Source organism: Salvelinus sp. IW2-2015, linkage group LG20 (genome assembly GCF_002910315.2).
Source record: "Salvelinus sp. IW2-2015 linkage group LG20, ASM291031v2, whole genome shotgun sequence".
NCBI classification, from domain to species: domain Eukaryota; kingdom Metazoa; phylum Chordata; class Actinopteri; order Salmoniformes; family Salmonidae; genus Salvelinus; species Salvelinus sp. IW2-2015.
The window spans coordinates 67,840,588-67,854,380 of record NC_036860.1 but is presented as its reverse complement, the minus strand read 5'-3'; the positions used below and the strand labels follow the sequence as shown (position 1 = coordinate 67,854,380).

The 13,793-nt window shown below is 42.5% G+C and overlaps 1 protein-coding gene across 1 annotated transcript in view; it reads right to left on the bottom strand.

Annotated features, from left to right (window-relative positions):
• Nucleotides 1-6,512: 6,512 nt before the first annotated feature.
• LOC111980068 (AF4/FMR2 family member 1) overlaps nt 6,513-13,793 on the bottom strand; it is a 67,350-nt gene continuing 60,069 nt past the window's right edge. The window contains exons 16-18 of the mRNA XM_070449777.1: nt 12,133-12,179; nt 10,467-10,696; nt 6,513-10,172 (exon numbers count right to left, since the gene is read on the bottom strand). Coding sequence (XP_070305878.1) covers nt 10,048-10,172; nt 10,467-10,696; nt 12,133-12,179 — 402 coding nt within the window. The 3' untranslated portion in view covers nt 6,513-10,047. The remainder of the gene's footprint in view (nt 10,173-10,466; nt 10,697-12,132; nt 12,180-13,793) is intronic.

Here is a 13,793-nt window from a genome sequence, read left to right as displayed (position 1 = left end):
AATTGTCCATATAGCTCTGAGACAGGATTGTGTCGAGGCACAGATCTAGAGAAGGGTTCCAAAACATTTCTGCTGCATTGAAGGTCCTCAAGAACACAGTGGCCTCCATCAACCTCTACAGGATCGGTGAGTCCCCCACTGGATGGTTGAGCTAACGTAGGCTAATGTGATTAGCATGATGTTGTAAGTAACAAGAACAATTCCCAGGACATAGACATATCTGATATTGGCAGAAAGCTTCAATTCTTGTTAATCTAACTACACTGTCCAATTTACAGTAGCTTTTACAGTGAAATAGAGGAAGAGGAACACCTATGTGAGAATGCTGTTCATCGACTACAGCTCAGCATTTAACACCATAGTACCCTCCATATTCGACCCTGGGTCTCGACCCCGCCCTGTGCAACTGGGTCCTGGACTTCCTGACGGGCCGCCCCCCAGGTGGTGAAGATAGGAAACAACACCTCCACTTCGCTGATCCTCAACACAGGGGCCCCACAAGGGTGCGTGCTTAGCCGCCTCCTGTACTCCCTGTTCACCCATGACTGCGTGGCCACGCACGCCTCCAACTCAATCATCAAGTTTGCAGATGACACAACAGTAGTAGGCCTGATTACAAACAATGACGATACAGCCGACAGGGAGGAGSTGAGGACCTTGGGGGTGTGGTGCCAGGAAAATAACGTCTCACTCAATGTCGACAAAACAAGCGAGTTGATTGTGGACTTCAGGAAACAGCAGAGGGAGCACGCCCCTATCCACATTGACGGGACAGCAGTGGAGCAGGTGGAAAGCTTCAAGTTCCTCGGCGTACACGTCACTGCCGATCTGAAATGGTCCACCCACACAGTGTGGTGAAGAAGGCGCAACCGCGGCTCTTCAACCTCGGGAGGCAGAATAAATTTGTCTTGGCACCTAAAACACTTACAATCTTTTACAGATGCACAATTGTTGTTGTACTTCATAATATTTTTGGCCTTCCTGTGACATCGGGTGCTGTAGGTGTCCTGTAGGTGTCCTGGAGGSCAGGTAGTTTGCCCCCGGTGATGTGTTGGGCAGATCACACCATCCTCTGGAGAGCCCTGCGGTTGCGGGCGGTGCAGTTGCCGTACCAGGCCATGATACAGCCTGACAGGATGCGCCGCACCTGAGCCACGGACAGTTTTTATTCAATKTAATCTTTATTTAATTAGGCAAGTCAGTTAAGGACAAATTATTATTTACAATGACGGTCTACCCAGGCCAAACCCTAACGACCCTGTGACAATTGTTCACTCCGCTACCACCCAGAAGGCGAGGTCAGTACAGGTGTGTCAAAGCTGGGAATGAGAGACTGAAAAACAGCTTCTATCTCAAGTACATCAGACTGTTAAATAGCCATCACTAGGCGGCTTCCACCCAGTTATGTAAACCTGCACCTTAGAGGCTGCTGCCCTATATACATAGACTTGAAATCACTGGCGACTTCAATAATGTAAAACTAGTCACTTTAATAATGTTTACATATTTTTGCTTTACTCATCTCATATGTATATACTGTATTCTATTCTACTGTATTTTAGTCTATGCCACTCCAACATTGCTTATCCTAATATTTATATATTGCTTAATTCCATTATTTTACTTTTAGATGTCTGTATCGTTGTGATTTGTTAGATATTACTATACTGTTGGAGCTAGAAACACAAGCATTTCGCTACACCCGCAAAATCATCTGCTAAACATGTGTATCCTGGCGACTCCAGGATGATGGCCTTCTAGGCAGAGTTCCTCTGTCCAGTGTCTGTGTTCTTTTGCCCATCTTAATCTTTTATTTTTATTGGCCAGTCTGAGATATGGCTTTTTCTTTGCAACTCTGCCTAGAAGGACAGCATCCCAGAGTCGCCTCTTCACTGTTGACGTTGAGACCGGTATTTTGTTAAGAACAAACTCTTGAGCTCTGTCAGTGGGACCATCAGGTTCAAATCTAATTTTATTAGATTTAAATGTCTAAGTGACTACAAACTTTTGAACAATAGTGTAGCTCAAGAGAAAGTGCAAGTGTCCACTCTCATCTTTCTTGTGGCTTCAAGTTCAGTAGCCTACCTCTTTTCTACTATAGGGCGTAAAATTGCTTGGACCATGGCTGCCAAGCAAACTGCGTCACGACTAAAATAACATTTGCTGTACTGCGGTCGTGTCCCGAGACCAGTTGTCGTGGGTGCCRGATAGGACAAAAAGCCAGCGGGAACAGGTGACTTGCTGTATGAAAAAATGTGTGAGCGGGATGCAGAAATCCCATTAAAGCCCCTCCACTGCTTAATTGGTGCCCTTCCCATCACAACTCACATAAATCGCTTTTTTGCTAAAAAAGATTAATAAAAATAAATAAAAAATGTGGGACTATATTAATAATGGAAAACTATTACAGTAAGGTACTTAGGTTAATGATTTGATATTAAGATAATGGCTGGATTGGGCCTTTTATAGCCTAGCTATCTAACGTTAGTAGCTATCTAACGTTAGTAGCTATCTAACGTTAGTAGCTATCTAACGTTAGTAGCTATCTAACGTTAGTAGCTATCTAACGTTAGTAGCTATCTAACGTTAGTAGCTATCTAACGTTAGTAACGTTAGTAGCTATCTAACGTTAGTAGCTATCTAACGTTAGTAGCTAGTTGACTAGAGTTCTTAATCCCCCATTGATTGGGGATGGCCTTTTAGCTGTAGCCCCAGAGAGATCCTATTGAATTACTATCATTAATTAGTATTTTAATTCCTAATTCTATGTGTAGCCCCCTATCCAAACTTCTAATATGCTAGGAAACGTTACTCAAGCCACGAGCTGGTGGTGGTATCGCCGGGGTATCACAGATACGCTTGGTATCATCGTAGTAACGTTAATTGTACTGAACGGTTTACATGGTGATTGTGGATCCTTGTTTAACTGCTCATATTTAATTTAATACAGTGCACATATTAACGGGGGATTACATTTTWAAAAATAATAATATATAAATATAGGACAAAACACATCACGACATGAGACAACACTACATAAAGAGAGACAACAACATAGCAAGGCAGCAACACATAACAACAACATGGGAGCAACACAACATAACAACAACATGGTAGCAACACAACATGGTACAAACTTTATTGGGCGCAGACAACAGCACAAAGGGCAAGAACTGAAGGTAGACACAACAATACATCACGCAAAGCAGCCACAAGTGTCAGTAAGTGTGTCCATGATTGAGTCTTTGAATGAAGAGACGGAGATAAAACTGTCCAGTTTGAGTGTTTGTTGCAGTTCATTCCAGTCGCTAGCTGCAGCAAATTGAAAAGAGGAGCGACCCAGGGATGTGTGTGCTTTGGGGACCTTTAACAGAATGTGACTGGCAGAATGGGTGTTGTATGTGGAGGATGAGGGCTGCAGTAGATATCTCAGATAGTAGGGAGGCCTAAGAGGGTTTTATAAATAAGCATCACCCAGTGGGGTTGCGACAGGTATATAGAGATGACCAGTTTATAGAGGAGTATAGAGTGCAGTGATGTGTCCTATAAGGAGCATTGGTGGCAAATCTGATGGCCGAATGGTAAAGAACATCTAGCCGCTCAAGAGCACCCTTACCTGCCGATCTATAAATTACGTCTCCGTAATCTAGCATGGGTAGGATGGTCATCGGAATCAGGGTTAGTTTGACAGCTGTGGTGAAAGAGGAGCGATTACGATAGAGGAAACCAAGTCTAGATTTAACTTTAGCCTGTAGCTTTGATATGTGCTGAGAGAAGGACAGTGTACCGTCTAGCCATACTCCCAAGTACTTGTATGAGGTGACTACCTCAAGCTCTAAACCCTCAGAGGTAGTAATCACACCTGTGGGTAGAGGGGCATTCTTCTTACCAAACCACAAGACCTTAGTTTTGGAGGTGTTCAGAACAAGGTTAAGGGTAGAGAAAGCTTGTTGGACACTAAGAAAGCTTTGATGTTTAACACAAAATCCGGGGAGGGGCCAGCTGAGTATAAGACTGTATCATCTGCATATAAATTGATGAGAGAGCTTCCTACTGCCTGAGCTATATTGTTGATGTAAATTGAGAAGAGCGTGGCGCCTAGGATCGAGCCTTGGGGTACTCCCTTGGTGACAGGAAGTGGCTGAGACAGCAGATTCTGACTTTATACACTGCACTCTTTGAGAGAGGTAGTTAGCAAACCAGGCAAAGACCCCTCAGAGATACCAATACTCCTTAGCCGGCCCACAAAAATGGAATGGTCTACCGCTAGTATTCTCAAACTGGGGTATGCGTACCTCCAGGGGTACGCGCAATGCTGTCGGGGGTACGCCAAATAAAAATGTGATTCACATTTAAAAATATATATATATTTTCTTTTTACTTCACATTTTCAAACAGTCAATTTGTATTTTCCAATGGGGATATACATTTGGGTGAGGTTTTTTTCTCGCCTGAGTAGCCTCGTTTCACTGCCAAAAATACAATTTAACCATCTAGTGTTCAGCGAAATAACAACGTCAAATAATGAACATCCAATCACATTAACCGTTACTCCATCTCGTGGGAATTCCACTAACGGTCCGTATGTAGCCAAACGTAGCTGCTGCTCATGTTAATATCTGTGCTGATGGTGCAAAAGCCATGACAGGGAGACATAGTGGAGTGTTAATGTGAGTGCAAGCAGTTGCTCCCGACGCCACTTGGGTACACTGCAGCATCCACCGAGAGGCTCTTGCTGCCAAGGGAATGCCTTTTTGGACACTACAGTGAAAATGGTTAACTTTGTTAAAGCAAGGCCACTGAACTGTCTTGTATTTTCTGCACGATGCAATGATATGGGCAGCGACCATGTAACGCTTTTACAACATACAGGAAGGAGTGCGCTGGTTATCAAGKGGCAAACTATTGACACATTTTTTTAAAGTGAGACGAGCTTAAGGTTTTCTTTACTGACCATAATTTTCACTTGTCTGACCGCTTGCATGAYGACGAGTTTCTCACACGACTGGCCTGGGTGATGTTTTTTCTCACCTGAATGATCTGTATCTAGGATTACAGGGACTCTCTGCAACTATATTCAATGTGTGGGACAAAATTGAGTCTATGATTAAGAAGTTGGAGCTCTTCTCTGTCTGCATTAACAAGAACAACACACAGGTCTTTCCATCACTGTATGATTTTTTTGTGTGCAAATGAACTCAAGCTTACGGGCAATGTCAAATGTGATATAGCGAAGCACCTGAGTGAGTTGGGTGCGCAATTACGCAGGTTACGGATGACACAGAACAAATGAATTTGTTATCCCTTTTATGCCCTGCCTCCAGTCCACTTGCCGATATCTGAACAAGAGAGCCTCATCGAAATTGCAACAATCGGTTCTGTGAAAATTGAATTTAAACAGAAGCCACTGTCAGATTTCTAGATTGGCCTGCGCTCAGGAAATCCTGCCTTGGCAAATCGGGCTGTTAAGACACTGATGCCCTTTGCAACCACGCACCTATGTGAGAGTGGATTCTCAGCCCTCACTAGCATGAAAACTAAATACAGGCAGACTGTGTGTGGRAAATGATTTAAGACTGAGAATCTCTCCAGTACAACCCAACATTGCAGAGTTATGTGCATCCTTTCAAGCACACCCTTGTCATTAACCTGTGGTGAGTTATTCACAATTTTCAAGGAACAAATAAGGTTTATATGTAAGATGGTTAAACAAAGAGCAAGATTAATTATTATATTCTTATTTGTCCCTTGGTCCTATTAAGAGCTCTTTGTCACTTCCCACGAGCCGGGTTGTGACAAACTCACTCATGTATAATAAATGTATCGCATTGTGTGTGTGTGGCAGGCTTACAATGATGTAAAAAAAACACATTTGAGAGTGTGCTGACCCTGGTGCTAGAGGGGGTACGCAGCTGGAGGTGAATGTTAAGGGGCAGGGGACTATGAAAAGTTTGGGAACCACTGGTCTACCGTGCCAAAAGCTTTGGCCAAGTCAATAAAAATAGCAGCACAACATTGCTTAGAATCAAGGGTAATAGTGACATCATTGAGGACCTTTAAGGTTGCAGTGACACATCCATAACCTGAGCGGAAACCAGATTGCATACCCCGAGAGAATACTATAGACATCAAGAAAGCTGATCAGTTGATTATTGACAAGTTTTTCCCAACACAAACAGGGCAAAATAGAAATAGGTCTATAACAGGTAGGATCAGCTTGATCTCCCCCTTTAAATAAAGGACGATCTGTGGCTAATGGGAACCTCCCCAGAGAGGAGAGACGGGTTAAAAAAGGTCAGCAATAGGCTTGGCAATGATAGGGACAGCAACCGTCATCAGCAACACAGTAGTTAATTAATTCCGTTTTTTGAAAGTATCCGGGGGGGGGGGGGTTACATGTTCTTACATTGAATTCATGTTGTATAGCAGACGTCATAATTATGAAATAAATCAGAATGGCATAGTTCGATGTGGCACTACCGTAGTTATAGCAGAATAATTCACACAGCCAGCACATTTTCCCCAAAGTTTATTGCCTCAAACATTTTACAGTACAGAGGTCTGGTCTAGATGTATTGTTGAGCCAGTTAAAACATTATCAACAATTCATCTTCAGCTACAGCAGCCAAGCTACAAAAAGGTCTGCAAAACAGCATCTTTGGGGGAAAGGAACTTGAGTCAAAGAAAACCAAAATTCATTGTCAATCAGTCTTTATACATCTCTGTACATTGCAGCTCAAACTATTTACATATTTCCACAAGGCAAAAAAGTTTAATTACAAAAGATTTCTGCACATTTTCCCAGTAAATGACCACGGTGATGTTGTTCCTTTTAGTGTGATATCATATATTTATGGACAATAATTATACATTTCTGCACACAGAATACCTACAACTGAAGCGCARCATTTTTTTTTTTWAAGATTGAAATGAAGCATGACAATAAACCTTCAAAAATATGAAAAGGACATGTAACATGACGTAGAAACCAGAGCAACGTTTTAGTAAGTACAAAACGTAGAACGTCATCTCAAAACAGGACAACATTTCATTTCATGTGCAGTTTGACATCCAAGTTGGGTAACTCAAAGTATGATTGATTACTTACAAAGCAGCCTACCTTGGAGAAAAAAGCAGAAAATTATATATATATATATATATATATTTATAAAGCCATGGTACCAGTATACTCTATTCATACGGTTCATATTTGTGATAAAATAAATACAAACCCATTTTTCTTTTGTGGTTCCATGTGCAGCCCTTATATATTTGTCAGCCAATAGAAATAGCTTTTCCAGTGAGCTCCAATTTTTTTTTTTTTTTTTTTTTTTAACAGTATAGTAACAATAAAACAATTCAATTAACTAAACAGCACAGATTTTTTCAATTTTAAGCAAAGCATGGTGATGTAAACCAATCTCCAATCTTTCATCAAAAACAGTATTTTATTAAATGTTCTATGTATTGTTTTGCATTCACCGCTCGGTTTTATTGCTCTTAACCAAAGCCTTACAACAAGCAAGAGGACTGTGACACGTCAAAGTTGTCTTGTCTGTCCAACCCGGAGGAGAACACTGAAGGAAACCGAAAATACATTGAAACAAGTGCAAATGATACACGTTGTTTTATCTTGCTGTAAAGCATTGTTGTGTTAATGCTGAAATGAGAGAGGCAGGGTTGTATATAGGCTTAAATATCAGAATATTGATTGACTGATACAAAATAATAAAGGATCACTAGTATTTCGCCAWCAATAACATCCGTTAAAACATTAAATAAACCACTGATTTAATCAAATACAAGTGTGTAATTGTAATACCATCAAACCACCACCTTTTTGAAATCAGAAAAACAAAACACCAAGTCATTCATTCTACAGAAATTGAACAGGGCGCTTTAAAAAAGGGAAATTATATCAATTAATTCTACAGAAAGGCATTGTCTTCGTCTGGTAATCTTTGATCTCCACGAATAGATAAATGTCCATGATAAAAATTAATACTCCTCTAGAGACATTGACTATGTCCCAAATTGGACCCTATATTAGTAGCCTACTTGGTCAAAAATAGTTCACTATATAGGGAATAGGGTGCCATTTGGGACATCTTGTCATCTAGGGAGYTGTGTGGTCTAAAAATGGTGGTAATAGGTACTGAAGAGATAAAAATGGGCAATAGGGTCAAAGGCCAGTTGTAAGATTTAGCCAATCATTTGCCCAGTCACTTCTGCTGACGTGTGTGGTACATAAACTGTAGTTTTCGACTACCGTACGGAGAAAAAAAACCCAGCAATCATTTAGATGTGTTGACAAGTGTTATTGTCAAATGACATGGGGCTGTTATCGTATGTACGCACAGGATGTGACACCAGAGCTACGCAAAGGAAGTAAACAAAACAGCCTGTCAACGCTTCCTCACAGGTTGCCAGTCCTACAGTGAACCCTTTCCAACGGTCATGGCTGTTAGTAAAGGGAAGAGTATCCTGCTTTCAAAACTCCTACCACATACTCAATCCACTTTTGACTTCAGTTAATGGGACTTGCTTTGTAAATGATCAATACAAGTTGATGATATATTCAATAAGTATTCCATTTGGGAAGACAGACGCAAGTGTCCTTAAAAAACCCCATCTAAGGCACTTTTATATCTACTGAACGATGCCATGTCTGTATAAAAACTGGTTTGATGCGCAGCTTCAGCCTGCGTGTTAAAAAGCATGTATGCTGAATAGATTGCAGAACTAGAGAAAACGCTCACAACCATCACATTAGGCCACAGTCCCTCCCTCTCTCCCCTACCATCAGACAGCGTTGCTCTGCTTCCCATGTGCAGTGAAGATGAGGTAGTTACTTCCTGCTTCCTGTCTGAAGAGTAGGGACCAGTGCTACTGGTCAAATCAGACTATTTGGTTTCTTATCTAAATGTCTCAGATGAACAGTTGTTGATAAAAAGGGAAAGTAAGTACGAAATCCAACTCRAATCATATTTCTGTTATGACTGATTGAACATAGTGGACCCGCCCTGGCACATAGAATCCATCTCTTTTGAAGAGAAAAATGGGAAAAAGAATAATATATCTCCACAAAAAGCATCAAGGACCATCTGTCGTCTCCATTCAAGAATACTGACGTTCATATTTCAGGACAATGCATCTAGTCACTTTWAAATACTTTATGGTAGAGCAGAGACATACTAAACTATATCCTGCCGAATTCGACCAGTATTATTATAGACGTGTCTGGGATGGATAGATCCCTTCACTTCTATAGGACCTTTTTAAGTTGGCTGTGAAGTAAAACATTGGCCATATCAACGCTTTTGATCAAAAAAAAAAAAACTTCAACAATATATTTATAGTGATATAATAATAAAGATCATGATAATGAGACTAATAAATAAGCTTTTTGTCATCACTGCTTTGCATTACCACAGGAGAAAGGTGAGAGGCCTCTCTGAACCCCAACCAAAAAAAAGCTGGTATCTTCAGACAACCATCCCACAGGGACACACCCTCACTGACCTCCAAGACAGACAGGGCAGGCCATGAGAAGACACCGCTACTGACCCCCAGAGGGGTGGGGCAGGCCACGGGAAGACACCCCTACTGACCGCCAGAGGGGTGTGGCTTTCCACTGGGAGACACCCCTACTGACCCCCAGAGGGGTGTGGCAGGGCCAGTCAGCTGGCTGTGTGGCCCGTTGTTGAGAAAGGGAGGGAGTCCTATTCAGCTCAGCCCCCCCTGAGCTCCAGAGGATGTGATAGTTGTTTATTGATGGACCCTTCAATGTGACCAACAGAGGACAGGGACCCGAAAATGCATGTAATCCGTGTGTGTGTGTGAGATATATATAGATATATGTAGTTGAGAGAAAATGAAATAAAAGGTTACTTGGTATCCATGTGAACAACTTGTAGAGGGACTTGGGATCCTGCATTCATCTGCTGGCCCGTCAATAAATAAAACAAAAAATGATGTCGTGGACAGGGCAAGCCAGGGCTGGCGCGTCGTCGACAGGGCAAGGGCTGGGACGGGGATGAGAAGCGGTCACTGTGCCTCACGGGTGTCCAGTCGGAGCCACTGCAGTCCCTGCCGTGTGTGACGCACCAGAGAGCTCATGGTGGACGTCAGGCTCAACGGGCCCAGAGTCAAGTCCAACTCAGACAGCAAACCTAGAGAGTCATGGAGAGATAAGGAAATACACTGAGTAGGAGAAATTAAACACTTACATGAATATTACTACAATCAAAATCAAATTTATTTATAAAAGCCCTTTCTACAATTAGCCGATGTCAAAGTGCTGTACAGAAACCCAGCCTAAAACCTCATCACCAGTATCTTTTCCCCACGGTGATCCTGACCTCTAGTGGTGACATGAAGAACTACAGGTATAAAGAACCCATTCCTGTGTAATAATATCCCTGTGACTTTAACCCTCCCTTCCACCATCCCTTGGTCCTCCTCACCACTGCCTTTGWGGGCCAGCTCGTCAGCCTGCTCCCAGATGTCGTGAGCACTCAGGAAGAGTGCCGTGATGTTGACGTAGGAAGACGCCACCTGCTGGATGACCTGTGGAATGGCCACGGTGCTGACGGTGCCTGCCCCCGCCCCGCTGCTGTGGTTGGAGCCCGGCCCAGAACTGGCTGTGCTGGCAGGAGATGGCATGGGAGACATGGGGGATGGGGTACCCGTGCTTCTGGGGAAGAGAGAGCAAGCCAGGGCATGAAACTGAGGGACAAATCATTCACTAAACCCTAAAACTCAACTAAATTGTCTAAGAAATAAATGTGGAAATTGAGCAAGTTGAGGTGACTAAACTGCTTGGATTGTAAACTGTCATGGTCAAAACATACTGATACAACAGTAGCTAAGATGGGGAGAGGTTTGTCCATAATAAAACGCTGCTCCACCTTCTTAACAACACTATCAACAAGGCAGGYCCTACAGGCCCTAGTTGTCACACCTGGACTACTGTTCAGTCGTRTGGTCAGGTCCCACAAAAAGGGACTTGTTCTGAGCCAATTGCAATTGGCTCAGAACAGGGCAGCATGGCTGGCCCTTGGATGTACAGAGAGCTAATATTAATAGAATGCATATCAATCTCTCCTGGCTCAAAGTGGAGGAGAGATTGACTTCATCACTACTTGCATTTATGAATGCACCGAGCGGTCTGTCTAAACTACTGGCACACAGCTYGGACACCCATGCATACCGCACAAGACATGCCACAAGAGGTCTCTTCACAGTCCCCAAGTCCAGAACAGACTATTGGAGGCGCACAGTACTACATAGAGCCAAGACTACATGGAACTCTATTCCACATCAAGTAACTGATGCAAGCAGTAGAATCAGATTCTTTTAAATAGATAAAATACACCTTATGGAACAACAGGGACTGTGAAGCAACACAAACATACACACACACACTGTAGATATGTGGTAGTAGTGGAGTAGGGGCCTGAGGGCACACAGTGTGCTGCCTTAAGTTTGCTGGACCCCAGGAAGAGTAGCTGCTGCCTTGGCAGGAACTAATAAGGGATCCACAATAAACCCCAGGAAGAGTAGCTGCTGCATTGGCAGGAACTAATGGGGATCCATAATAAACCCCAGGAAGAGTAGCTGCTGCCTTGGCAGGAACTAATGGGGATCCATAATAAACCCCAGGAAGAGTAGCTGCTGCCTTGGCAGGAACTAATGGGGATCCATAATAAACCCAGGAAGAGTAGCTGCTGCCGTGCAGGAACTAATGGGATCCAATAAACCCCAGGAAGAGTAGCGTCTGCCTTGGCAGGAACTAATGGGATCCATAATAAAAAACCCAGGAAGCTAGCTGCTGCCTTGGCAGGAACTAATGGGGATCCATAATAAACCCCAGGAAGAGTAGCTGCTGCCTTGGCAGGAACTAATGGGGATCCATAATATATACAAACAGATCTACAACAGTCTATATAGGTATTATGTGGGTTCACTGGGCTGTATATTTCACTGTCAATCAATCATTACTTATAAAGCCTTTTTCATATCAAACGTTGTCAAAGTGCTATTGATTGATTGTGTATGAGAGAAATTGTACATGTCTAAAAGGAGACAGGCTGGAGAGAAGACATATTGTACATTAGGTGAAAGACTTACTTTGAGATACATGGTGAAGGAGCCTGGGCTGCAGACTTTAAGGAACTCTGAAAAGGAGGATGTGAGACAATGTCTTATTTTTTTATTTCAAACGTTTAAATAAATAAATAAAAACATAGGTTGACTGCTCCAAAGATCACTTTCCCCAGAATCATATACTGAACAAAAATATAAAACGCAACATGCAACAATTTTACTGAGTTACAGCGGTCTAAGGCACTGCATCTCAGTGCAAGAGGCGTCACTACAGTCCCTGGTTCGAATCCAGGCTGTATCACATCCAGCCGTGATTGGGAGTCCCACAGGGTGGCACACAATTGGCCCAGCGTCATCCAGGTTTGGCCGGGGTAGGCCGGGGGGCCGGGGTAGGCCGGGGTAGGCCGGGGTAGGCCGTCATTGTAAATAAGAATTTGTTCTTTACTGACTTCCCCAGTTAAATAAAAAAGGTTTAAAAAAATTATTTAAGGAAATCAGTCAATATAAATAAATTCAACTACTTAGCGCTCCTACTTCCAACAGCGAAGATGGGCCCAACACCTTACACAAGTTGCGTTTATAATTTTGTTCAGTATAGATTTAAACCAGGGGAGAATGACTGCCCCCTCTCATTGAAACCATGGAAGTTTAAGACCGACCACAGTACTGCAGTCATTGTTTGCAGAAAACAGGACCCCCGTGATAGTGAATGGAAAAATTGCAATCTTCTTGGTCAATCTTCATGTAAATAAACAAAAATGTTTAGAAGACAAAATCATGGTACCAATAATTGCTTCTAATCAACCAGATGTATGTCCTTGAACCAATTATTTGAAAATCGCACAAAGAAGAAGGTTCTAAGGAACATTTAGTTGCTAATTGCAGCACCCCGKTCGAGCATCAACTTCGAGTTACTCATTGAGAGGAGGCAGCACTGAGCTAGCCTGCAAAATCACTTCCTGGAGTAGCTCAAACGGCATGTTGTCTTCTCCATGAGACGCCATCTTAACCAACTTAATTTGGCTTCAAAAATCGGTGGCATGGTCCATTCATATTTACAGTCATTGATCTAGACCTGGACCCCCCAAAAAATGCACTTCAGCAATGATATTCTTTATAACTAACACAAATATTTTATTATATTTAACCTTTATTTAACTAAGCCAAGACGGACCACAGGCTGTCGTTTCCAATGGGAGCAAATTAATCATATTGGGCAGAACAAGCAAGGAGGTGGGCAGTGCCAAGCATGAGCTAACGAGATTTTATTGTCACGTTCTAGCATGTATTTGCATATTTCCATTAGCGAACACCTAGTCTGAAATGCGTGTGTGCAATAACTATATTCAATTTTCCACTCCTAAACAATGACATTTTTGGAAACTTGGGCAAACAGTAAAGAAAACAAAAAGATGTAGTCCACTCTTCATAAAACAGATTCTAGTTTTGGAAACAGAAAACTGTACGAGGATCAAATGTTTAAATCAAATGAGAACATTTGCAGAATGACGGCCAAAATCCATCTCGCTCCATCTTCATCCACTTCCTCTCGTCACAATATTTGGGGGTGAGTGGAAATGCCAACCGGATCATTCAGATTTATACATCCGGTGAAACTTCTGGCTCGTCTGTGACTTCAGAACTCCCCTGGTCGCTTCCTCAGAACTCCCCTGGTCGCTTCCTCA